Source organism: Amia ocellicauda, chromosome 2 (assembly GCF_036373705.1).
Source record: "Amia ocellicauda isolate fAmiCal2 chromosome 2, fAmiCal2.hap1, whole genome shotgun sequence".
Lineage (NCBI taxonomy): Eukaryota > Metazoa > Chordata > Actinopteri > Amiiformes > Amiidae > Amia > Amia ocellicauda.
In genome coordinates, this window is record NC_089851.1 from 19057394 (window position 1) to 19084959 (window position 27566).

Here is a 27566-nt window from a genome sequence, read left to right on the forward strand (position 1 = left end):
TGTGCAGCCGGAGCTCGGAGGTGTTTATTGTTCCTTCTCGTCGGGGAGAGAAAGAGACTGGCAAAGCGGAGGGCGACTCACAATACAGGCATTTTTCATAGCTATACAAGAAACGGGGAGAGTGAAAAAAGAGCAAAACAGCTAGAAGCAGCATCACAGCGGCTATGGCGTACGCTTATCTCTTCAAATACATCATTATCGGAGACACGGGTAAGCAGACTGTGTGACGGTGTAGGAAAAGAAAAAGGCATGTACGTCTCTGTCTTATTTCCGCAGTGTTGGAGTCAATGACGTGGTAAAAGCAGAGACGCTAGGGTGGGAGGGCTACTTTTTTCTTTCGTAAAAATAAAGGCACTAGGTTACATAAATGGGCAATTGGCAGGTGTTTGACAGCAGCCGCATCAACATTAGACACCCTGTATCTTTCCGCTGCAAATGCGGAGAGGGTGGAGGGGAGCTAATTATACGGGGGGAAAAAACTAAATACAATTTTCCTGAAAATGGCTTCTTAGAAAATGGACCTGGTTGTATACGTTGTGGCAGGCCTACACATGCATGCACAAGCTGGCGTTTTTAAACATAATACGTGGTTACATTTGGGATGCGAGAAATATTTTCTCTTTGGAAAATGGCGATTTCAATGTATTTACAGTCTTGACATCTCGTTTTCGCTCCGCTTTTCTGTAGTGTTATGTAAAATGGGGTGATTGTTTGTGTAGGCCTGGGTTTTGATATTGATGTGTGCTATGCCACCGAGTTAACCTTCGGCATACTGTCCCACTTAATGTCAAATAACAGTATAGACGTGGATTACAAAAAGCAAAAACAAAGCATTTGGGGTTTCCTTTTTTCAGACTGTCAAGAGAGCTTTGTGTTTGGTTGGGTTGCCATGTATGTGCTTGTCCGGGCCTTCATTAGACATTGCATTTCATGGTAATACTCTCTCAGCCTCTGTAGACCTTTCTCGATTGACACCACTGAATTATAATCATATTGAATTGTTTCAAAATAACGAATGAAAACCTACAGTTTAATTGCTCATCACTATAGTGTAGTGGGCTACCTCTCAGAGCTGCTGTCAATTCCAATATTGAAGATTTGTTTTCCCAGACCTTCCATCAATAAATAAAACCCTATTTTATTTCGAAATACCGTGATATAATTTAGAACTATGCATTGATTATGCATGCAAAATGTAATGCTACTAACCTGTCTGACTTGTCACTTCTAAACAGTTTACTGCATGTGATTTGATCTGCGAGAGGCTATGATGTACATGCATCGAGAATGCTGCTCATATACTGGTCAATAAACATGCACATGACCCATTTTCTATGTACATATAAATGCTCATCATTATCTAAAATGATTTGATATTTTGTTGTGCTGTAGCCTGACCCACCCGAATATATGTTGATCAAAGTGGGAGGATGTTCCCAAAATCATGTCACACACATGGTAGTGTAATACAGCACTTTTGAAGGTCTGTTTGTCAATAGTTGTATCATGTAATGTGTAAATTCATTCTGTACATATTTTTAAATAAGTGCAAGGTCCAATGCTTTTTATGGAACATTTCACATTGGAACATTTTATGTACCACTATACACATCTTTGGCTTTTTTTGTGAAACACGAGAAATGCAGGACTTTGTCTGTAAGACCTTTGTCTCGGTCAGTATAGAATCCTGGTTTTACTTTGATTTGCCCCCCCCCCACCCCCTCCAAAAATAAAATATCCCTTTGGGAGTGTTACTTTTGCAGTCATCTTGTAAATATTTGGAACAGTTTTTGGCTGACCCTGGAGATCATCACATACTACTACATACTACATACATGCAGATTTTTTTGTAATCATCCTCCATCCTTATGTAGGTTTTTCTTGGCTATAGTACTATCAGTCTAGTCCAATTCATAAAAATCACCACATTTTAGACATGTCCATAGGGGACCTGTTTTCAGGCCAGCAAACTTTCTTCAAGCAGGGCTATAGTTGAAACCAGGTGGTATAATATCATAGGATGCTGTGTTGACCACTGTATGCCTGCACTGTGTACTGCAGTTCAAAGCTCATTCAATGTGGAATATTCATCTGGAACAACACATCATCCCCAGGGTGTTGAAATCCAGGGTGCAGTCATGGTGTTGGTCCTTGGCCAGAAGTGAAATGTAGGGATCTAGGATCCTCCCAATCTCACTGTAAACTATTTTGTCACCTTATTTCTGTGCTAAATAAACCATCACTGGTGTGTTCATCAAACCCTAAAAGGGTAGTACCAAATCTGCTTTAATAATCTGTCTGACAGAAAAGCAGTATCTCTGGAATCAGTCCTTCCACGTCTAGCATCATAGAATTAGTGTTTGATTAATGGCAGAAAGCAGCACTTGAGTTTGAGAAACTGCAGTCAGGGTGAAGAACTGTTCATTGCATTATTTTAGACGGGGCTGTTTTGTTGTGACTGGGTAACTTATTAGTGCCCTGTAACATATTTCAGTGATAGCAGTCGTTTACATGTGGGAATATATGCAATGACAAGGTGATTACTACTTATTTTTTAGTTACATTTGCTCTTACATTATATTAGTATTTGGTAAATAGATAGTTAAAATGTTTAACCTTTATATATAGAAGTACCTAAAAACATGTTTTGTGTAGCTGTAAAATTTGCTTGCATAGTTGAGATGCAGACTATGAAAGAATATTTCACACCATGATATGCTCATGGGGACACACAACATTTATTGAGATCAGTTATTATAAATTATATATTTATTATAGGAAGATCAATATTCAAAAATACCCTTCAAGCTTTAGACACAAACTTTTATCATGGAGTATGCTATAGAAGAAGTAGCCTAGTGTATTTCGCTTCAAAAAGCCTACAATGTCATAGTAACTTCTATCTTGTGTTGTCACTGTAATACTAGAAGAACGTTCGTTTTTTGTTGTCATCCAAGTGGCAGGAGTGAATATGTTTGGCAAAGTACTAAGCTACACCCAGTATTAAGATTTCAAGATTGTTAGCTTTACTGCATTATAGCCTAAATGCTAGTATAAAACATAAAGGGTCCAGACAACCACTTTGACATTTCACTTACCCAGCTACAATAGTTGGTTTTTGTTTGCCTGTTAGAGAGGTCTTTCTTCTGCCATGTAAACTGCATGATATCTGTCTGCAGTTCTTTTAAGTTTGGACTTCATGGCATGATGAAGTGGGTTTCACATTACCCGATTCTTGTAATGTCTTGTCTGCATGTCTTAGGAACACTGGTAGCAGAAAGATGGACTCAGTGTTACTCAATGTTACACAGGCTAATATTTCCCTCTTGCTGCGCATTACTTTTTTTGTCTGCATGCCCAGAATTTCTGTTCCATCATGGCTTCATGTGGCCTATTGCAGTAATATGTTTTATATTATATCTGATTATTTGATGGCCATTTGTTTCTCTATGGCATGTATTTTTTTACATTTGGTAATCATAATACATACACAATAAGTATTGTTATTTCTATTCACCATATAACCAGAGTTATGCACTTACTCTGTAAGGGCTCTCTTATAGAAGATCATATCAGAGATTTTGTCCTCTATATATGTTGTTCTGTCTAATAAGATACAGAAGATTTACATATTGTTATGCAGCTATTTACATAGTTAATCATATTAAATGTGTTTAAGTTCCAATACTCATTTGTTGTTGTTTTGGGTGTAGTCATAGACTCTTAGGAAAACGTCTTGTTTTTCCACTCTGCTGGTATGGGTTTGGTGCTCCACAGGATAGAAATGGGAATCACAGTGCTGGGCTACAAAACTGTGCCTTCCAGCAAACTGAATTTCAGTTGTTCAAGGTTGGCAAAATAATAATTTAGCATGCCATTGTTTACTCATGTAATTTTCTATTCATTATTGACATGACTGAAATAATTGTAGTGCACATCCATAGTTAATATTGCATGAGGTAAAATGCAGCACCATGAGTTAGATTGTTCTTGCCTTAAATGTATGGAAACCTTGTTACAGCAGTATGTTATGCGTTTGAGTAAACAGACTGTGGTACAACTAATTGCATCAGCTTTTAAATATCCATGAAGTGATGTTAGTGGTTCTCAACTGGCATTCATTCATATGACTTGCTCAGTCTTGAAACAGTCTATCATTCTGCATGTGAACATGGACACTAGTGTCATGAATTCTTAGAGTTCAAATAGGCTTTCCAACCATACAAATAATGTATTTAAAACAAGGGTATTTTAGAATACGTTTTTAATATATGACAGTATTGATATTCCTATACAGAAAACTAGAGAAATTTGCATGCATGCCCACATCTTCCAAGTAGGACTGAATCATCATCAACAACAACAACAACAACAAGTATGTGCAATGGCACATTTTGCAAGATCATATTGCCATGGTAGTGTGCTGTGCTCAGTCTATTTGTGGTCTGAAAAGCTTCTTGGACAAATAGCATCTTCAGTTTTTTCATTAGAAGCATTTCCATGTAATGCAACAGACATATGCTATTATAAAGTGGTACATACATTAGTTTATTATTATTAGTTATTATATTTGTTTCAACATTGAACACAAAATGTCTGGGTGAACTTTGTCAGTTTCAAAACTGCCCCATGTAAATATACAGGTTTAACTCTTTTTAAAGTGAATCTGCACTTTTTGTGCAATGCATTCAACAAATCCCATATCTGCTTTTCCTGACCAAATGTTGCTTCCCATGTCTTTCTGAATGGTGCATACAAGTTTATAATTGGCAAGAGGCTTTGTTTTCTTTGTCCATGCATAGGCAGTGTTAAAGTGAATTCTCCTACAGTTAATTTTCTGATTCACTACAGAACCCCAGGCAATCGCTGTGTGGTTTACTACAGCTCCTCATGTGCTGTACACTGGTCATCTGCTATCAGACATTATCTTAAGTGTCAATTGAAATGTTACTAGTACTAGAGCCCGACTGATACAGGTTTTGTGGGTCCGATACCAGTATTGCCAATATTGACTTTTTTGCTAGCAGGCAAAACAGACATTTTCTAACATGGATCCCTCAAATTATTATTTTTTTCCACATGTGATCTGAGCTTGCTTGTCATTTGGAGAGAGTTTTTGCTTCCTGATATCCAGTCAACATCTCCAGCAAACACTTACTGTTTTTCTTGACTTGCTATTGAGAATTCTGAAAAGCAATTTCAGTAAAAGTGCGCCTCTATGCCATAGTAGTGTCCATTGATCATGATTTTCTTGTGTGTCATGGCTGCCCTCTGTTGAAAATCTGACTGGTCACTCATGAAAAGTTGTCATCTTTCACCATGATTTGAATCACACCCAGTTTTAATGTACTGTTCTGTTGCATAGATCCTTCAGAATAGGCAGATTCGCTAACATACATTTTTCAACCTTTCCTTCCATCAGACATTGTACATTTCTCTTGGCCTGTTCTTAATGGTTGGAGGTATAATGCTGGCTCTGAGGATCCGTCTGTCTGTGGCCTCCCTGGTGCAGCAGCATACGCAATGTATCCACATAATTGGCCAACATTATTGGGGCATATTTTGCGATTAGTCATACCAATGTAATTTGAGTGGCCTGATTGACATCTTGAGGTTTCAGACTAAAAGTCAGGTTAGTCAGTCATATCATGTTGAATTCTGCAGGAATTAAATTATTTATTTATCTCAAATTAATTGGATAACTTGATTCGGTCAGTGTTTGCCTACGTATCATTATAGCCATTGATTGCAGACGAAAGCATGTAGGCTAATTGTGCCTGCACGGTCACCCATGCATGACACAACCACAAATATATATATATATATATATATATATATATATAAAATACATGTAATATACAGTGAGGGAAAAAAGTATTTGATCCCCTGCTGATTTTGTACGTTTGCCCACTGACAAAGAAATGATAAGTCTATAATTTTAATGGTAGGTGTATTTTAACAGTGAGAGACAGAATAACAACAAACAAATCCAGAAAAACGTATTTCAAAAAAGTTATAAATTGATTTGCATGTTAATGAGGGAAATAAGTATTTGATCCCAGGTGTCTTTTATACAGGTAACGAGCTGAGATTAGGAGCACTCTCTTAAAGGGAGTGCTCCTAATCTCAGCTCGTTACCTGTATAAAAGACACCTGACCACAGAAGCAATCAATCAATCAGATTCTAAACTCTCCACCATGGCCAAGACCAAAGAGCTGTCCAAGGATGTCAGGGACAAGATTGTAGACCTACACAAGGCTGGAATGGGCTACAAGACCATCGCCAAGCAGCTTGGTGAGAAGGTGGCAACAGTTGGTGTGATTATTTGCAAATGGAAGAAACACAAAATAACTGTCAGTCTCCCTCGGTCTGGGGCTCCATGCAAGATCTCGCCTCGTGGAGTTTCAATGATCATGAGAACGGTGAGGAATCAGCCCAGAACTACACGGGAGGATCCTGTTAATGATCTCAAGGCAGCTGGGACCATAGTCACCAAGAAAACAATTGGTAACACACTACGCCGTGAAGGATTGAAATCCTGCAGTGCCCGCAAGGTCCCCCTGCTCAAGAAAGCACATGTACAGGCCCGTCTGAAGTTTGCCAACATCTGAATGATTCAGAGGAGAACTGTGTGAAAGTGTTGTGGTCAGATGAGACCAAAATCGAGCTCTTTGGCATCAACTCAACTCGCCGTGTTTGGAGGAGGAGGAATGACCCCAAGAACACCATCCCCACCGTCAAACATGGAGGTGGAAAGATTATGCTTTGGGGGTGTTTTTCTGCTAAGGGGACAGGACAACTGCACCGCATCAAAGGGACGATGGACGGGGCCATGTACCGTCAAATCTTGGGTGAGAACCTCCTTCCCTCAGCCAGGGCATTGAAAATGGGTCGTGGATGGGTATTCCAGCATGACAATGACCTAAAACACACAGCCAAGGCAACAAAGGAGTGGCTCAAGAAGAAGCACATTAAGGTCCTGGAGTGGCCTAGCCAGTCTCCAGACCTTAATCCCATAGAAAATCTGTGGAGGGAGCTGAAGGTTCGAGTTGCCAAACGTCAGCCTCGAAACCTTAATGACTTGGAGAGGATCTGCAAAGAGGAGTGGGACAAAATCCCTCCTGAGATGTGTGCAAACCTGGTGGCCAACTACAAGAAACGTCTGACCTCTGTGATTGCCAACAAGGGTTTTGCCACCAAGTACTAAGTCGAAGGGGTCAAATACTTATTTCCCTCATTAACATGCAAATCAATTTATAACTTTTTTGAAATGTGTTTTTCTGGATTTTTTTGTTGTTATTCTGTCTCTCACTGTTAAAAAACACCTACCATTAAAATTATAGACTGATCATTTCTTTGTCAGTGTGCAAACGTACAAAATCAGCAGGGGATCAAATACTTTTTTCCCTCACTGTATATGTTATATGTGTAATATATATTTTTTGTTTGTGTCAATGAATGCCAACATTTGAGTGGTCCCTCTATCCTGCCACATCCATGTCAACTTTATTTTCTGATTTGTAACAAACATGAAATATTGCAGCATCTTACTGTTGATAAATACAGCCAAGACTATTACTACTTTCTTACACTGAATGCTTCTGCTTTAAAGTTGATTGTTTTGAAATGGACATGCAGTGGCCATACAGCCTCTTCAGACTGGATTTCTATCCTTTAGATTTTTTGATACATTTAACACACAATACCTATCATTTAAAATAGTACTCTATAATAATGGTGCTAGTAATCCCACCTTTGTTTTAGTCAACAGCCATCACCTAATTTTGGCTTCATTACAACTAGTGTTTTGTAATACTTCACTTAGCTTAACACGACGCCTCACATAAGATCACAAGAATGATTATCATCTGATTTCTTTATATTTTATGTCCACATGTTTAATAGTTGTCAGATGTACAGAGTGTACTAGAGGCAATTCTCAATTTCTGATACTACAGCTTATTGGAATGGTTGTTTAATTTTTAATTTAAATTACATAGTTTAGTGTAGTCAAGGGTTTTTGCCACTGACTGTAAAATTCAAATAAAACTGTTAAGAAAGAACAAGACTTAATATAAAATACATTCCATAAAATAAACTGTGAATACATGGATGAGTATAAAGAAAAATGCCCAGTCCCTCAGATGTTTAAGAAATTGTAATCATGAACACAGCAATTTGTACATTGAGGAATACAGTTTGTGTGCAAGGTTAACAAAGCTGTTAGATTTCATAAACATTGAAATAAGAATTGTCTTTAGGTCTAAAGCCTAATAGAAATGTATGTAACCAATGAAAACATGATTCTGATAATGTGATGATAGTAAAAGTTCTAACACAGCCAATATAGTAGGACAGTAGAGTCCCAATTATCCAACTTAAACTGGACAGATAATTGGTCGGATTACCGAAAATGTCAGATAATGCAGAAATTTGAGGGGGGGGACACGACAAATTACATTTGCAGTACAAGTATAAAATTGTTTTTATTAATCAGTACAACTAACCTAAGAGTGCAAAGCTATTGAAGAAATACATTTCAGTCAATTAAACTCCTACAGTATGACAAAACATACCACATTTCTAACGCTTTTCTTCTTTCAGTCACCAACTGTAACTCACCCCACACCGAATTCAGATGTACTTTTTTGCATGGACTCATCTTTGTCTAGTCTGTTAAGTTCTCAAGTTCAACTGAAAAAAAACCTTTTATTTCTCTATTCCTCAAACAATACAATTATATTAAAGGGGAAAATGCAGTTGGAAAAATAAAACAATCACAATGCTTTTTAGTATAAATGTAAATCATTAACACAGATGAACAAATTAAGCTATGTCCACGGTCCACTGACTGACAAAGCAGCAGTGGCAGTGGAGAGAGGATTCCTGTTACATTGCCAGCAACTTTGCATTCTCAGTAACAAAAACGCACATGATCACTGTTCACAGGCTGAGAACACATGGCGTTGTGGGATGGCTGGGAGTCTAGCAACAGTTATGATATTAAGATTTAGTGTAAAATACTTATTTTGTACCTTCACAGTCTCTGCAATTGGTTAAATAACGTCAAAAGCCACCGTCGACTCGTCGACTGGACGAAAAACAACAATTAATGATAAAACGTCCTATAGTCATTAGTGACGACTCTGCAAAACAACGAGTCGATGAATTGCAAGGACCCACTGTATATATCAGAGTAGATGGTTTACTTGGTGAAGTGTATATGCATGCCTTGAACTGTGTGCATGCTGTCTGATTTTGTGCTGAACCCGCAGCACCCAAGTGGTCTCTTGTAGCCAGTTATTTTACACCCAAAAAAGGGGATTACCTCAAAATCAAAGGAATACTTTTTTGATTTTGTCATTATAATGTCAGCAAAACATTATATTGCATCTTGGTGAACTATCAAAGGGCATTTTGATTAGCTTTTAGTGAGTTCCTTTCTGGTTATTTTTTTTTTTTTTTTTTTTTAAAGGTATCTTTCAACTTCATATTGTCTTTTACACATAGGGTATTTTAATTTATATCATGAAAGAATTCAGGGAATCTAATATGTTGCTTCACTCATGGATACCTGACACTTGAATTCATTGGTGGCATTTCCTCCCTAGTTTTTGACTTCTTTCAAACACCTACATTTGGGATGTCCACCATTAACACAATTCACACGCTGAGTTGTGTCAGATCTTGAACCGTTCCCCTAGACTTCACTAAACCTGTAGAATTGGCTTTGCAAAGCACCTGTTCTCCTGCGTCCACCACAGTGTTAATGGAGGAGTAATTACATCTTCAGAGCGTGCAGCAGAGGAAAATCACTTTCTTCCGGTAAAAGAAAATTACTGAGCTCAGTCCATTCATTCCCATAAAACATCCTGTACAAATGTAAAACTTCCAATACTCACCGGGTCTCAAATAGCAGCCGGTCTCTAATAAATAGCGTTATGCATCTTTCTTGTTTTCAGTAAATATATATACCATATTTTAATTTATAAAAACACCATCACGTGTTTTTATTAATTTATTTCTCACTTTAACTCCATAACTTTGAGTGACATAAACAATGCATTAATGAAGTATAATGTTGATGGTTTGGTTTAAAGCATATTTCCACAGTTTTGTTTGCTTTTTGTTTTAGTGAGAGTTCACAGTATATCGAATCTTAGACAGAATTACCAGTGTCTTGTTTTCAATCCAGTGTGTAGTTACATACATTGAATGTGATTTGTTTGCATCTTTGGAAAGCAAATTATTAAATAATAATAAAAGCCTGGCCTATTAGTCTACTTCTACAATGAAGCAATGTTTCCAGGCTCTTGTCATGCATGAGTCTGCAATGTCTTTTTATTTATCAACGTTTAATACAAACGCCGGTCTCCATTTGACGCCGGTGCTTCTTTTTATTTGGATAAATGCCAGGGTGTTTAATGTAAGTTTTATGGTATATATTTTTTAATTTATTTGTATTGGTTCCATATCTTATATGAAGTAACAATTTCCACAATATAGGCCTATTTAATTGGAGAAATGTTCAGTTATGTTGTTTCTTTACATTTTGTTCCACATCAGCACAACATCAGTGCCTAGCTTAGCAACAGCTGTTGCTGTTGGAAACCGTGTATTAAAGCGACCTGGAGGTATTGTAATGTCTTTTATTGGTTGCTTGTGATCTTAAAATCAAAAAAACCTTGAATTATTTATTATTCTGTTATTTATCATTATTATTCATTGATCAATTATAGCTACATTTTCTGTTTCAGTAATTTTAAAGTGACTGCTCAAAAACACATTGTCTCTGGATTTATTGCTTTATAAATTGTTGAAGATTGCAAATAAATTAAATAATTAAAAACGTTGCCTTAAAGTGTTAGCTACCTTGTTCTTCTGCATTGTGACAAACATGTAATAATTGTATTTGTGATTGTTGCCTCTTTACATTTCACTGTTGATGAATCTTTGGAAAATATAATTGTAAATCCAAATTGATCACATTGAAATATGAATTGTAGGATTGTTTGTGTAGTCTACATTGCAGTGTACATTGTGTAGTCTTTATATTCTTGGCAGGCCATTTTCATAGTAGGGTAGGATTTAATACTTAAACCAGAACTCCACTGTATCCCAGAAAGCTTTTCAATGGGAAAACATTGTTACTTTTGAATTTCAAGTGTTTATTGAGTTCATAATCCTGGTAATAAAATAGTAATTCAGTAAGTCTGAAATCAGTCTACAGTAGTAGAAATTGTAAACCAGTTTATTGGAAACCCCCTTTTTTGTTTTCTGAACTGGTGTAGCCATTCTCAATAAGCTTCCAGATGTGGTAACACATGGTTCACAGCTGTGCACAGCTGACTACTGTGGTTTGGAAGAAAAAGGCGTTGACTGCTGTTCCTAGAAAAGCCGCTAGTCTGCAAACTATCATAGTACAACAGTTGTTACAGACAACTTCACAATCCAGGCCTTTGCAGTACATAACGTCTACTTTATTGTTTGTGTAACAATCTTACCTTCACATCAACAAAAGTAAGAGGCTTGCTGCTTGATGCCACAATTTCAAGTGCATGGTTGTAAATCCATATATTTAAATTATAAACTTTCATAGATATTCTTTGAGATTGATGTTCACCTAAACAGTATGTTAATCATGTTAAATATTCAATAAAGGTGGATAGATTTACTCAGGAAAATGATCACTTCTTCATAAATTCTTCATTGCTTTTGGCAAGTCAAATTCATCTGCATCAAGGGAATTCTTGTGACTAAGGACAGTTGAATTTAATGCAACACAAAATAACCTGAAACAGTCTTAGTTTTATTTTCATGAATGACATGTTGCCCACGGGCCATATCTACAGGGCGTTCATTTTTAGTTTTTCTTATTGTACAGGAGGGTGTGGTATTCATGTGGCCTAAAGGAGTGGTGTAATCTATCTGCTATGTACTGTGGATACAATGATAAGATTAGGATCCACTGAGCCTTCTCTATATGCCTCTTTTCAGCATGATTAGTAAGCCATTTCAGTTCTGGCACACCCTGTATAGCACACCACAGAAGTACGTTTGCTGTCAATCTATACATTAGTGATGGAATCTATATTGATATAAATGCCTCTTTATAAAAGTGTTTGAACCACCAGTCAGTGGTCAGGATACTGGTCTGCTGTAGCTCCACATACTGTAATTCTGTTGTTGTAAAGATGCTGGAGCACATTTTGTGTTGCTACTGTTCTTTGTATTGATTTTTAATTTCCAGTGTGTTTTAAAATTGTTTAACCACTAATTCAGACTTGCATCAACTGACTGAATGAACTGTTATAATTCACAAATAATTATACACACCAGCTAGAATTGACTGCTCAATAATGTGAGAATAGTCATGGTTCTCTATTCTCATAAAAACTTATTTTGTTTTTTAGTTTTTTTTTATGATGGTCACCATGTTTGGATGTTTTTCTCTAATTAAAGTTTCTAATCACTGTCATGATTTTGTTTTTCAGGAGTGGGGAAATCATGTTTATTATTACAGTTCACAGATAAGAGGTTTCAACCTGTTCATGACCTCACTATTGGTAAGAGCATTTCACTACTTGATCTATATCAGAAGTCAATTGCATTGGACAGTTTACAACCTTGTCAGGGTGTGAAAAATTAAAACAAAATCACTGTGATGCTGTTTTAACAGTAGAAGCATCACATGGAGGTGTATACCACTATATTTCTCAAATCTCTGCTTTTTGCCATCTTAACTTGATTAATATATAAATTAAACATTTCCTGCAGCTAATGCTTTATATACACTTATTTTTCATGTATCAGAATCCTGTGTCTGTTTATAGTGTTATAGAGTTCTGTTTCTCAAAGATCTCTAGTTTTTATGTAAAGACTTGTTTAGCTGGTCTTACATTTTTTTTTTGGGTTTGTTTTTAATCCAACAGGTGTAGAATTTGGGGCACGAATGATCACTATTGATGGAAAACAGATAAAACTTCAAATCTGGGATACTGTAAGTATCTTTCCTATTCACCTTTTTCACCTTAGTATGCTTTGGGGTAAGAATGCTAACCTACAAGACTAATACAATATGGACACAGTATAACCATTATTTTATTTCCACTCCAAATAGGACAGCATTTACAACATATAAAGGATTTTTATACATTTATAAACTGGATATTTCACTGTGAGGATTATGGAAAATCAGATTAAAACCAAGTAAGTCCCACACAGTGATTTAAAGAAGGATCTTCAAAATCTCAAAGCAGCTTGTAACAGAGTATATCGATTCATAGTGAGTAACTTAAAAGGCTGTTTCCATTTGTAATGAAGCAATGAATGACTCATTTTAGCCGGTAGATGGAGACAAACTACATGGTAAAATGTTATACAAAGAGTAGAGCTGAAAATTGAACTGGAATGTTTCATATGTAATGAACATAAAATTAATACTGAATTACGATGAACTTTCTAGAGTTCCCAGTCTCATTCTTTCTTATTAGGTGTATTTGTAGCTGTTTAAGGAAAATGTTTCTTAGCATTACAGTGAATCCCAGTGGCCCAATGCCTTTTTGAAGTAGGTGGGTTCTTTGTTCAACCTCCATCGCTCAAGCAGACTTCAGATGTGGTGGCAGGAGGGGGGTTGTCACTTCTATTTTTAATTAGATTTTCTGCAACAATACTTGATTGACTTAATTGTGTCCTGTTGTTTTTCTCATTTTGTTTTTTGTCTTTTTCTGTATGAAATTAAGTGAACCATATGGTTAGAGAACATTCCCAGGACTGTACTTTTAACCCTCTGGGATTTGCATTTGTCTCATACCAAGAGGCCTGCAAATGCCTAATTTTTTTATGTCCAACATATTGAAGAAAAATTGTTATATTTTGTAATAGACCAACTAAACTGCTTTTTGTATTGGGCTTTGTAAACTTTAATTTCACGTGTATTTGGCATGTTTGTACTTTTTACGTCATTGTTAGTTGTATACTCTAATTAAACTCCCACTAAATAGTTAGGAAATAAAAATAAATGGGGGTAGCCCCTCTCATTTTTGTTTTAATGTTCTCTTTTACCAGGGATGTACAGATGTGGCCAAAAGTGTTGGTACCCTTCCACTTAAAAAAATAAATAAATAAATAAAAACACAATTTTCTCTGAACTAAGTAGAAATTGACAAAAGTATTTGGTATCCACCATACTTTATTTCACATTCAATAGAACAGACACTTTGCTTTTGATTTATGATGTAACATATTACTTTAAATAGTAAAACCAATGAAAATGGCACGGACAAAAATATTGGGACCATTAACCTAATATTTTGTTGCACAGCCTTTAGAGACAATAATTGCAATCAAATACTGTATGTAGCTCTTCGGAACGGTCCAGTGTTTTCTTCTCATCCATTCTTGGGTGCTTTTTGAGGTATGTTTCTGGTCATTCTTTTGCTGGAGGACCCATGACCTACAACACGGCTTTCTGACACTGGGCAGTATGTTTTGCTTCAAAAGCCTTGATAATGTTTTGATTTCACCGTGCCCTGCACAGGTTCAAGGCACCCAGTGCCAGAGGCAGCAAAGCAACCGCAAAACATCACTGAGCGGTACTTTTCTTTGAAAGCTTCATTTTTTTTTCCCCCAGTGAACATGGACTTGTTGCGATTTACCAAAAAGCTCTACTTTTGTTTCATCTGTCCAAAGGACATTCTGCCAGAAGGACTTTGGCTTGTCCACATGCGTTTTGGCAAACTCCAGCCAGGCTTTTTTGTGTTTCTCTCTTAGAGAGAGGTCTTCTACCATGGAGCCCATTTTCATTCAGACTTCTTAAACTTCTTAATATTGGCAACAGTGTTCACAGGAACATCAAGCTCTTTAGAGATGGTCAGACAACTCTCTGGTTTTCCCTCTCTTTTCCATGTTCAGTGTGATATACACAGTGACACAAAACAGCAGAGTGAGTACTTTTCTCCATTTAAACTCGCAGAAATTAGTGATAATGTGATTCAAGACACCTGTGATACTAATTAAAAGAGAATGGTCTGCTTGAGGTATCACTACAATACCGTTTAGAAGTTATATGAAATAATTGTATGAATAATTTTGTCCAGGCCATTTTAGAATTGTCTTTATAGAATAAGCAAGAATGCAGTTCTTTTCACAGTTTGTGTGCTTTGTTCCACTGCAAACCACAAACATACATGTATGGATGACAAAATGCAAGGGTACCAATACTTTCAGCCAAGTCTGTATATTCTGCTTTTGTTCTCGCATTGTCATGCTGAATTTGACAAACAGTAGCAAGTCTGGTTAAGAAAATGTGCTACACAAGGGATCGTGCTTCAAAGAAGTTGTATGTGTATCTTTGAATCTTTAGGGACAGCCATGGAGGGTGTGGAGTACTTAAACAATTTTAGAGAGGAAATTATTTTATAAGCAGGAAGTATAGAAGTTGAAAGTGGGAACCATGTTTCTGACTGCAGAGCAGTGATACCAAGAAAAATACAAAACTCAACTTTCCTACTTTGGTCAGTTTTCCCACAACCAATACAAGACTACGCTGCTGGGAATTAAACGTTTTCAATTGAAATGAAAAGTCAGTTACATTTGATCCTAACATCATTGCTCATTCACTTATTTTCAGCTGCTTGCCACATTCATTTCATTTCACCCAGAGTCATATCATTCACTGGCATGTGCCCATAGCAGTCCCCCTTGCAGGGATTATTAAATTGCTTTACCAACTCCTGTTCTCGTGTGGTGCTTTGTAGCAGTTTCATGTGAATTTGTAGGCTGCTCAACCACACATTTATTAGCCAACAATGTGTCTGTTTTAGAAGGTCTGCGGATAATGATTAAAGTGGGGACTTTCTGAGCCGACTCTTAACATTTAATGGTTTTGTAAAATAACACTTTTTTGCTCTTAATTGTACAAAGTGGAAAAATTGGTTTCATTAGCTGGAACATTTGTACTCTCTCCCCCTACACAGCCTTAATTAATTAATGTCACATATCATATATAAGAGACTTGTCAAATAATTTGGATTGTGTTTTTGGAGTCAGTGATTCAGAGTTGTATTACATTTGCTTATGAATCGGGTCTTTTAAGGTTGTATGATGCCTTCTGACACATGACTCTCTGATGTGACTGATACAGTTCAAACTAACATTAGTCACTTGTTACTATATAGCATAACCCTGGAAAACCCCTGCACGTATACCTCTGTACACTACAGTTTAATTCTGTCATGTGTGGGTGTCTTAATATCCATTCACTAAATAGAAGTGTAGTATAGTAGGTGTACCTTCAAAAAAGAAAACAATATGCACCGCTGATTGATTAAATGCACCTTCGTCTCCTATTCAGGATATGCTACTAAATTTTACTCTCATTTCAGTTGTATTTCAGAATTTCAATTTTGAGCTCTGCCTTGTATTTATTTATATTTTTGAAGTGGGAGCAATAAATGCAAGGATCTAAAAACAGTGGATTAAAAAAAAATATATATATATATATATTGTGTGTGTGTGAGAGAGAGAGAGAGAGAGAGAGAGAGAGAGAGATTAGATTTTGTCCATGCTAACATGATTACCCAGCTAAAAACTCCTTGTGGATGGGTGCGGTGTATGATGTAACACACCAAATCTGCATCCTTGGCCTTCCTGCAACCTTTACTCTGGCAGATGGTGCGCATAAAAGTGTCATTCATCATTTATTTACAATGGCCTTTATTTATTCTAATGTCAACAGCTGCCCGGGGAGTGGGTTATTGAATTCAAATGTGGAGCTCTGGGTTATTTGCTTGCTTTCAGGGGCTCCTTCACAGTGTAGTTGCTAGGAGTCCATTCTGCACTGCGATAATGATTAATGTATTGTGAAGCCATTCAGTAAATTGGGTTGTCAAGGATGGCCTGGGAGAGTTGAGAGGGGTTTTGTACAGGGAGAATGACAGTGCACAACAGTGGCCCTCGTGTATGGCTGCCCTTCTTGGATGTTGGTAGGCAGTGTGCATCTGCGATTGCTGAAAGGTGACGGGATGAGTCCCTGTTTGTATTTTAAAGATCCGGTGCTGAAGAGGCATAAACCTCTATTTTGTTTTGGCCATGCTGTTCAGAAGCTAAGATTCGAGACATTGTCTTGCAGGCCGGCCAGGAGTCTTTCAGGTCCATCACAAGGTCCTACTACCGTGGTGCTGCTGGAGCTCTCTTAGTTTATGATATCACAAGGTAAGACTCCTTTTGTTCATATCAGTCCTTCAATGTTTTGCAAGTTTATGCTTTATCACATAATTCAGTGTTGTATGTTGTCAGTCAGCCAGGCAAATGAGTAGTAACAGAGCACAGGAAGAAATATTGCATATTTCAAGGGCTTTGAATGTTTTTTTGCATTCTCTGCTAACAATACAATATTTAGTTTGCTTTGGTAGAAGTTTGTTTTTCAGACTTTAAATACATGTATACGTTCAGTGATTAAAACACCACAGTGTATGGTATGATGTATATTTTAAGCTAAACTGAGTCTTTATTCTTGTATTGAGGCTGGAAGTACACTTCCACCGGGTTTCTAAATGTGGAATAGTTCTATTGATTTTTCCTCTTTATACAAGCAAACTCATAACTTCCACACTTTGTGTTCGCTGTTTTTTGCAGTTCTATCATGTATAAAATGTGAATGCTAATGAGCTTTTTCTAGCTGCACCTAGTCAGATGGTAAATAATAAACTAATCAGCTATGTCTCTGCCAGCATACAGGGTAGTTAAAGTACTGCACGTGAAGTGATTTTATTCTACTCAGTATCTTCCCCAAATCGTACAGATCTGTAGTTTAATAACTGCACTGGTGTGTTGTGTGGGATGTAATGTGTGGTGTCCATGCTGTCGGTCTGCTGCAGAAGGGACACCTTTAACCACTTGACGACCTGGTTAGAAGATGCACGCCAACATTCCAACTCCAATATGGTCATCATGCTCATCGGAAACAAGAGGTACGTCGTGATAGTCATTGATCTTGTTTGTACGGTCATTCAATAAACAATGCAGAAAAATTTATAATACAATTCAGGAAGTAAAATCCCATTCAGATACAGGACAGTTAGCAGAAATGTGGTGCATCTCATTAACAAGATTTATGGAGTATGAAGAAATGATTAATGTGTACCAATGATCTATAATTCTCTAGGAAAGATGTGGGCAATAATCTTCAATTAAATACTGTGCTCAATGATTAACATTAACAAGTGCTTAAAGACTGGACTGGTTTGAACTATTTCAGTGATCTGGAGTCACGGAGAGAGGTGAAGAAAGAGGAAGGAGAGGCCTTTGCCAGAGAACACGGTCTTATCTTTATGGAAACCTCTGCTAAAACAGCTTCCAATGTAGAAGAGGTAATTGCTATTTAAGTTGTAACTATTGTATTGTATGTAAAATGTGAATACTGTTTTTGATCTGAACATTTGGATCAGGGATGAATTAGTTGGGTTTTTTTTTTGTGTGTTTTTAATAAGTTAAGCCTCTTTGCGGTATTTTATTTTATTATTTCCTTCCAAAAATGTAATAACGGAACTTCATTAACATCAGTTAATGTTAAATTCTTGGGAATCAAGAGCTATGAAAGCACAACATAATCCTTTACCACAAACTTAGTCATTCATAGACTCCTACCATCTGTGAAAGTAACGTGGGTAGTTTTTTATTTTTTTTTTAAAGTAAAAGTAATACTCTTACGTACAACTTGTTTGTCAAGAGATAACTAAGTGTTTTCTCATCCTACAGGCTCTTCCTGTAAATACACCCCTTTAAGTTAAATCAGGGTTTCCTTGGGTTTAAGAGATGTTTGCATGAAGGTAGCCACAAGGAGACTTCTCGTAAACTGCAAACATGTTTCAGAGAATGAAAACAAGATTCTGAGTGTGACTTACTTAAAAAAAAACAATGCAAATTAGGAAACTAAAGCCACAATGAGGTCAAAAAGGAGGATGCTACAAAAGAAAAAATAATTCATTTTTATTTCAGTTCTGCAAGTTCTGCCTTTTATATACCGAAATGTGACTATCAATACCAGGGTGAATACATCTGAATTTAGATTATTCAAATATAAGGGGAATTCTGGAAGTCGGTCATACTTCACATAATGTCACTTGTTTTTCAGTCATTCACTATATAGTGATATATTATTGTTCATACTATTGGCTTGCTCACAAATGTAGCTTTCCTGTTCTCACACATACATTGACGTGTCTCCTTGCGTTTTTGTCTGAAGAGGAAATAAAGCACAACTATTGTAATAAGGAAACTATTTGCCACTAGATGGCAGCAAAAAATAAGACAATTGCCATATCTGCTCAAACAGATTTGAAAGATGAATTAAGATGCATCTTTTACATACCTAAAGATCATATTCTTTCAGTATAAAACAGTGCCTTACTTTTCAGAAAAGCTTTTCTGGAAGCTTTGCAAAAGTATGTAACATCCTCATTTAATCCTCTGACAATAAACCCTAAATAGCTTCAACATATACTAAAATAAACCACGAGCATAGAACTCCAAACATACTTGTTAACTCTTTACAATCTATAATTTATGAAGGACTTTTTTTTCCTAAAGCACATTTTGTACTTTTATGTGATCTGTAATCCATTATTTTATAACCTACCTGAAATGTTTCTTCTCTGTTTAAATCGGATGTGAAAGACATGAAGTAAATTAAGTAGTCTGTGCGTAACCTGGTTCACACTCAAGGGAAGGTATAAGGTTGTTTTCTGTGGGGGTGTTAGCCCTGAACTACTTTAAAAGCAAATCTGGAAATAGCTAAATTTGATTTTAATCTGTTCACTTTCCACTTCTACAGCTTTCCCCAGTATGTGTTCTCAGTGCTTGTTGACTTATTTACCCATATCTCATTATCTAATCTCATTTTTATTATTTTTGGACGATGGTGATTTAATTTGCATCAATGGAGAGAACAGTGCATGTCCTACACTCTTTAAAACCTGACCTATTTTAAAACGTATGGGGGAGCTTTTAAATGTTACAAGGTGTAAAAGCTTGGCTTTCAGCAGATGCTCTCAAAACTGAACAGAATGCAGCTGCATCCACTTGATAATGTCCACCTCTCTGGTTATTGCGCTGGGGATTGCAAATATTTATAAAGACGGGTCCTATCTGTCAGAGGTATTCCTCTTCCATCTACTCTGCGAATTGTCATCTCTCAGTGATGGTGCCAGCTTTGCTTTGCATTTTAAAAGGGAGTTCACTGCCTGTGTGATAACCACCCAGAGCCCTGTAATGGATGGTGCCTAGTCTCCAGTTCCTACTTTAGACTACAAACAAGTCGCTTCTGTGTCACTAGAGCCAACCCGTGCTTTGACAAGATGGAAAATGGTATTTTGAAGCATCTTTTTTGCATATCCAGCACTACCGTATTAAAAAATATATTTTTGTATCTACAGTGCATTTCAGCCACTTCAAATCTTAATGTCTGTTTCATTTTTGTGAGTAAATCCAATCTTTCCTTTCAGAAGAAGTCTTTGTTTCCTGACAATTGGGTCTGCCATTGTCTAGACACACAATCTATGAATTTATCTTCTTACCACACACTCCTCTAAATTGACTTCAGTCTTTCCTGTTTTGAGATAACTTACTTTCCCAGCAGTATACAGTCTCTGTCGCATTTGAACTGAAGACTAAAACTAACGGTTTTCTCAGATCTCAGGCTGTGCTGGCACTATCCTTCTACTTCCAGACATTATTTTTATAGCTTTAAGTGTTTCCCTGTCAAGATAAAGTATTTTGGAGTCTTTGCTGTGTGAATGAACATGAATACCTGAAGAACCCCTCTTCCCCAGTGGGCTGTGTGCTCATGAGTGCTACAAATCAGGTTTCTGCACACAGTGAACATTCACCGATCAGCCATAACATTATGACCACGTGCCTAATATTGTGTAGGTCCCCCTTTTGCCGCCAAAACAGCCCTGACCCGTCAAGGCATGGACTCCACTAGACCTCTGAAGGTGTGCTGTGGTATCTGGCACCACATCCGACAGATGCTCGATTGGATTGAGATCTGGGGAATTTGGAGGCCAAGTCAACACCTTGAACTCGTGACTCATCAGACCAGGCCACCTTCCTCCATTGCTCCGTGGTCCAGTTCATGCTCACGTGCCCATTGTAGGTGCTTTCGGCAGTGGACAGAGATCAGCATGAGCACCCTGACTGGTCTGCGGCTGCGCAGCCCCATACACAACAAACTGCGATGCACTGTGTGTTCTGACACCTTTCTATCAGAACCAGCATTCACTTTTTCAGCAATTTGAGCTACAGTAGCTCGTCTGTTGCATCGGACCACACGGGCCAGCCTTCGCTCCCCACGTGCATCAATGAGCCTTGGCCGCCCATGACCCTGTCACTGGTTCACCGTTTTTCCTTCCTTGGACCACTTTTGATAGGTACTGACCACTGCAGACCGGGAACACCCCACAAGAGCTGCAGTTTTGGAGATGCTCTGACCCAGCCGTCTAGCCATCACAATTTGGCCCTTGTCAAAGTCGCTCAGATCCTTACTCTTGCCCATTTTTCCTACTTCTAACACATCAACTTTGAGGACAAGATGTTCACTTACTGCCTAATATGTCCCACCCACTGACAGGTGCCATGATAACGAGATTATCAGTGTTATTCACTTCACCTGTCAGTGCTCATAATGTTATGGCTGATCGGTGTATCTTGGGAGAACAGTACTGCAGACATTGGTCCCCCCCAAAAAGGCTAATAGTAAGAGATTTGACCCATCACCAAGCACATTGGGGCAAATATGGCTTAAGCCCCTGCAGTATTTTTTAAATGTGTATGTATATAATGTATAGATATAAACGTATGTCTGTTGTAATGGCAGAGCAGTATTTTAAAATCCCCCAGAGTGGCATGTAATTGTAATTGTAATTGAGCGTACTGCAAATCTTTTACATTATGCCAGACCCGGGTTAATGTTACATGTAGCAGTTAAGTGCATGTTTATCTGAACCCATCACACTCAGCTGCTTAATGTTCTGGTTTATGAGTGACGGAGTGGGCATCCCCAGGAGAAGCATGTAGCCTTGCAGGAATATGAATTGCACTGCAGGCAGGTTAGATCAGCTCCGTTTATATCTCCTCTTTGATAACAGGTGTACTGTTTGTTAGGGAATCCCTCTTATGTGTATGTTAACATTTCAGAGTGTGAGAAGAAAGAATCAATTCAGCATTGGCTAAAAGCCAGTCTCACATACTTAAGATCTGAAAGTGTTTGAAAATGTGTTCATTTCTGGAAGCACCCTGAACACCCTCAGTGATTAATTCATCTCATTAGTTTGCTGTGAATTCTCCTGACCCTGTATGATGTTTCGATCACCCACTTAGAGTTTATGCATATTCATATCTTCCTGTGCCTGCCGCAGTCGTTTAAGTCTCCTTCACTGCCTGTGCTCCGTGCTTGGTGCAGTAATTGAGCTGCAGTAGATTGATTACTCTTGGGAGCTGTAAGGCCTTTATAGGTGAAAACATATCAGTCCTGTTAATTAGGAAACAAAGCTCTGGTGGCAAGTTCAGCAGTTAAATGCTTCCAGGGTAGGACTAAGAAGAAGCCCCATTTATTTCTCTTGATGAACTGTGCTATTTTTTTCAATTGGAGTGTGCACCAGTAAAGCACAGAGGTCAGGAGCAGAGGGTACGACTCGTCTTTGTGTGTGAACCTTGGAAAATCCAGATCTGCTGCTGTCATTCAGCTGGTCGTGTCTGTTCTGTGGAAATGGTTTTGTAATAATGCTGGATGCCAGCAATATGAGAGAGTTCTTTACTACACAGTTTAATTTACACTTTACATGTTCTAGCTGAATTGTTTTTATTACACAGCCAAGTAGGTTCCTGTTTTGTAATTATTTGTGGTGGCACACCATGCACTTGCAATAGTGCAGTTGGAAGCTGACATGACAAAGAGTAAGCAATGATATTGTATCTATCCATCTTGCTTGCTTTTTCTGATCATAGTTATGTAGGTCAGTAGCATAATCCTTTTAAGAGTGATTGGTGACCTATGAGCTGTATTCTGACCTGTATGTTTCTCCATTTTAATGTTTTTTCTATTACATTTTAGGCATTTATCAACACAGCCAAGGAGATTTATGAGAAGATCCAAGAAGGCGTCTTTGATATTAATAACGAGGTAGGTTTTCCAGTAAATTATCATTAAACTATAATTGTTTGCATATTATGATCTTCAGTCGGCAGGTTTACTACATTTTCTTCAATTTACACACATTCAGGTAATCATTAAATGAATATCAATGCATCAAGACACCAGCAAAGATTTTCCATTGCCTCTTGATCTAATTAATGTTTTTATATGAACTATTCACCATAATGTGTGTTTAGTGTTGTTAGAAATATTCAGAAATCAGCAGGGAAAAATAAACTTTTCTACAATAAAATGAGAATTGTTTCAGAATACCCACCTGAATACACGAGGTATCACAAAATCTTAATTTGTGTGCATGGTGCCGGCCCAGTCAGTACAATAACTGTACACTATCTCTTTACATAATAATGTAGCCTGAACAAATTATCCATCTATTTTGCCGTATTTAACAGGTTTGTGAAATAATTGACAAAATAAAGCATTCAAGTCCTCCAGCCCAGCCCAGCCCAGCCCAGCCCACTCCACTGACTTTACTAGGATTGTTTAGCCCTTTTGAAATGCTTCTCAGGGTAAATAACTTTTGCCATAGTAGCGTACAGTACAATTATAGACTGGTCTAATGCAAAGGGAAAGCTGCTGACAACCGAGAGAGCCGAGACTCCAGAGGTTCAGTAATAGAGGGGAGGGGAAATGGTTAATGACATAACATTGCCCTTCTCTCATTGCTGTGAACTCCAGTCTCACACTGACGTATGGTGGGCCCAACTCTAAATTTATTACAGATTAGCAATCAGTCTGGCCCTTTCTTCCTGCTACAGTTAACCCACTAATAGAAGCCAGTCTCATTACAACTAATTGCTTTGTATCAAAGTTGGAGTATTTTTAGTATATATGTTTCATGACAGACTTGTAGAGAAACTCATGTCTTGCAAAGTGTGGAGACCTTGAGTTATTATTTAGCACTTATGACTCTAGATCTATGGATTTTTGAAAGCTGGAAGTGATCTGTAATCTCCCAAGTTTCCTTTACTTTACAAAGCATGTATGATGATGGCTGAGCAACTCCTTTTCTTTTAATTCATTCAAACTTGCCCATCTAAGTAATTGATCTAAGTAAGTTAATTAGCAAAATGGCGTAAATGAGGGAATGGGGAAGTGAAGGCTTCACTAAGTAGTTAAAGTAAAAAAGCAATTGACTGTAAAGGCACATGAAGTATATTTGGGAGATTTTTTTGTAAGTAAATCTGTACACTTTAAATGTTTGTAAAATAAAATAAAGATGACTAATGTATTGTAATGAGTGAATGACTGGAATGGGGTTTGATTTAGAAATGTTTTTCTGTTGTTCTCCATTTGATGAAGTTATTATTCAACTGATCTTTTTAAGGCAAAGTAGAAGTGAGGCCTAGTTATAGCAAAATCCATGGCTTGTTGAAGAAAGCTTGGCATGACATGTTTGTTTAAAGCCACTGGCCCACCTTCACCTGGCAGGTAGCCAAGCCATAACTTCCCGCTGCTTCAGAAACTTACTACAAACTTAGGGGAGGCGAGACCCACGTAGCTATTGGGCATGCTTTTTATTAGGCAGAGGGGAAAAAAAACTCGAGGCATGAAGTCAAAACCACATCAGCTGATGTCAATAGAGAGGTACTGCCAGAAACCCCAAGGCTACTGGTGTAGTGGAACCCCTGCCAAACATTATAAATCTGAGATTTACTGTGACGTGAAGTTTCCTTCAGAGCTTAATTTCAGTAACTACTGTGTTACGTCTCTCGAACTGCTGTATTTGAGCTGAAATCCACTTGAGGGAGTATGTGTTAGGATAGATGTGTGCGTTTGATAAATGAAAGGGCTGCATGTAGTGTGTGTGGGCTCTTGGCGGGCTGCCACGTCTTTGGGGATTGCTGGAATTATTGATGACATGGAACACTCCTTTGCCCTTCCCTTGTATAGCTTCTTCCACAAAAACTAAATTTATTAGTACTGCTAGGGATTGGGCTTGACCCACTAATTTCTTTCAGTTTACAGCTATTATTGGAATAAAAATGTGTGCAGTTGTCCAGCCCACAGCCTTGTTTTAGGTTTTGTTCTATTTTGGGTGGAAAACATGTAGCCTGATTTTCTCCAATCGTTATTAGCAGAAGGATTTGTAAGGCATTTTTGTTTTGGCTGCTGTATTTCGTAATCTGTACTTGGCAATAAATACTGCTAAAATATGAAAGCAATAATGTTTAAAGACTGTACATTACCTTTATTACTAATCTAATTTTATCTTCATTAAATTGCAATCCAAATCAATTTAGGCAAGGTCACTGCCTTAAAGATTAACATAGTGCTGTTGACTGAGAAAATTCACAGTTACATTGAAATAGGAAAATAAGTTCCTCGATTCAAGAGATTTGTTTCTCTTCCAGTTAACAATCGAGGAAGTTTGTTTGCATAGAAATTGTGTAGTTTTAGCCTTGGTCTTTTGTACCATGTTGTGTGAAGCCGTTTAATCTGGGAGATTTTGTTTATAATAAAAGGGCTAATTTAAGTTTCTCTATAGCTTACCTATTCTACACATTTCTGAATCAGCTGAGATTGTATGTCCTGTCTTTCATTAAAACAGATTCATAATGATTGTGTATATTCTTGTTTGTCTCTCTAGGCAAATGGCATTAAGATTGGACCCCAGCATGCTGCAACCAACGCAACACTTGCGGGCAACCAAGGAGGACAACAGGCGGGCGGGGGGTGCTGCTGAGCTCTTGACTTTCTACTTGACTGGTTGGGCCTACTAACCTTTTCTTAACCTCCCCACTCCAGCCCAACCCAAGAATTCGACTCATTTACTAGATGGCTGTCCTTCGAGCGAGAGGCCCAAGTTCTTCACAATCCCTGTAAAACTGCAGTCTGTCTGGGCTCCAACAGAAATGGTTAACATTCACTTAAAAGACGAGAGTTTTGAGGATTGTATTCATATCTCTTTGCATTTGATTTTTTTTTTTTTTGGTCCGTTGTGATTTGTTTTTTTTGTATTTGATTTTTGTTATGTTTGTGCCCTTTTGACTTCAAACTGAATTGTATTAAACACTACAAGGTCATCTGAGTATTTTAATCAGTTTGTGTGGGTGAAGTCCCTGGCTACTGTGGTTACATGAAGTTTGAAACGTGTAGGACTGTGTTAGGAGTTGCCAGCCATTTTCAAAGTGAAGAAGACAAGAAAGCAGGACTGTTTTAATTCTGTATTTATCATTCACGTTCTGTATATATAGTTATAATTACTTGCTTTGGTGTATATTGACCAAGCTAGAGTTCTTTACTGAATTTGCTTCAATTCTATACTGTACAATTAGAGCTTGAAACTGCAACAGTATTGCTATAGTCAGAAACCTGCTATGACACAAATTTTTAATCCTGTTTTGATTTTTTTTTTTTGTCTTGCCATCTGCCTTTTCCTTATCTCTCCAGTAATCCCCAAACTGCTCAGTGTATAGCAACAATGGCTCAATATTCTTGATCTATTTTAATGCCAAATTTTTGTGTTTATCTGTATACTTTAACCACATCTCCAGAAATGGATCACCTCCCCTCCAGAAATGGATCAGCTGTTTGCCTTAAAAAATGCAGATATTTTTAGTGGTACAGCAAAAACAAAAAGGTAATACATTACTGTCACAAGGGATTCATAACAATGCTGATATATTGTTTATTATTAGGATTTAATTTTCAGTTCTCTGCCAGCTAATTTCAGTGCAGATCAACATTAACTTAGGTGTCTGAGTGGTTGTGTAAAGATTTGCTTTATTTGGCAACTTTGTTTTGTTTCTAGATATATGGTGAACATCTTGTCTATTGTGAAAGGGGTGTGATAAAAGCCAAAACTGGAGTATCTTTGTGACCCTCAACTTTATTTGCTGTGTTGGTTCTTCTTAAAATGAAATGTTACAACAATAAAAATAAATTCCTGTGGTTAAACAGATTCATATATATTTATTCTGATGGCTATGTAATTATACACAGTGAGATCTTTTTTGTTTGTTTTTTCCCTACAAACTTTTTGTTCCTAGCAGCTCTGCTTATTTGGCTCAAGTTGTAGTGATCATTATCCAGACATCTGTATAAATACATTTCCCTCTGTCATGGATTAAGATGTAAAAGCATGCAAGTAAAGTAATTTAAGTGCAAAATGTCTGTTTTGATCATGCTTGGCATTATGAGATTAAATTGTAGGCATTTTGTCAGAATCCCAGTTGATGTAATTTCATAGTGATGCCTACAAACATACCGCTGACACCATATCCACTTCACTGAAGCACTATTGTGAACCTAGAATGCTCTTCATAACGTGCTTTTGACCAAGGTTTTAAGATATTCTTGTTAATATTGCTAGATCTTCATTTAATTGGGGTGCCACAAGGGAGGTAG

At 37.4% G+C, this 27566-nt stretch overlaps 1 protein-coding gene across 1 annotated transcript; it reads left to right on the forward strand.

Moving 5' to 3' along the window:
* rab2a (RAB2A, member RAS oncogene family) lies at nt 1-27116 on the forward strand. The gene is made up of 8 exons (XM_066720179.1): nt 1-210; nt 12496-12567; nt 12934-13001; nt 17133-17215; nt 17881-17973; nt 18261-18372; nt 23115-23183; nt 25807-27116. Exons 1-8 carry the CDS (start codon nt 165-167, stop codon nt 25900-25902), a joined length of 639 nt encoding a protein of 212 aa, XP_066576276.1. The 5' UTR covers nt 1-164; the 3' UTR covers nt 25903-27116.
* Nucleotides 27117-27566: the final 450 nt, after the last annotated feature.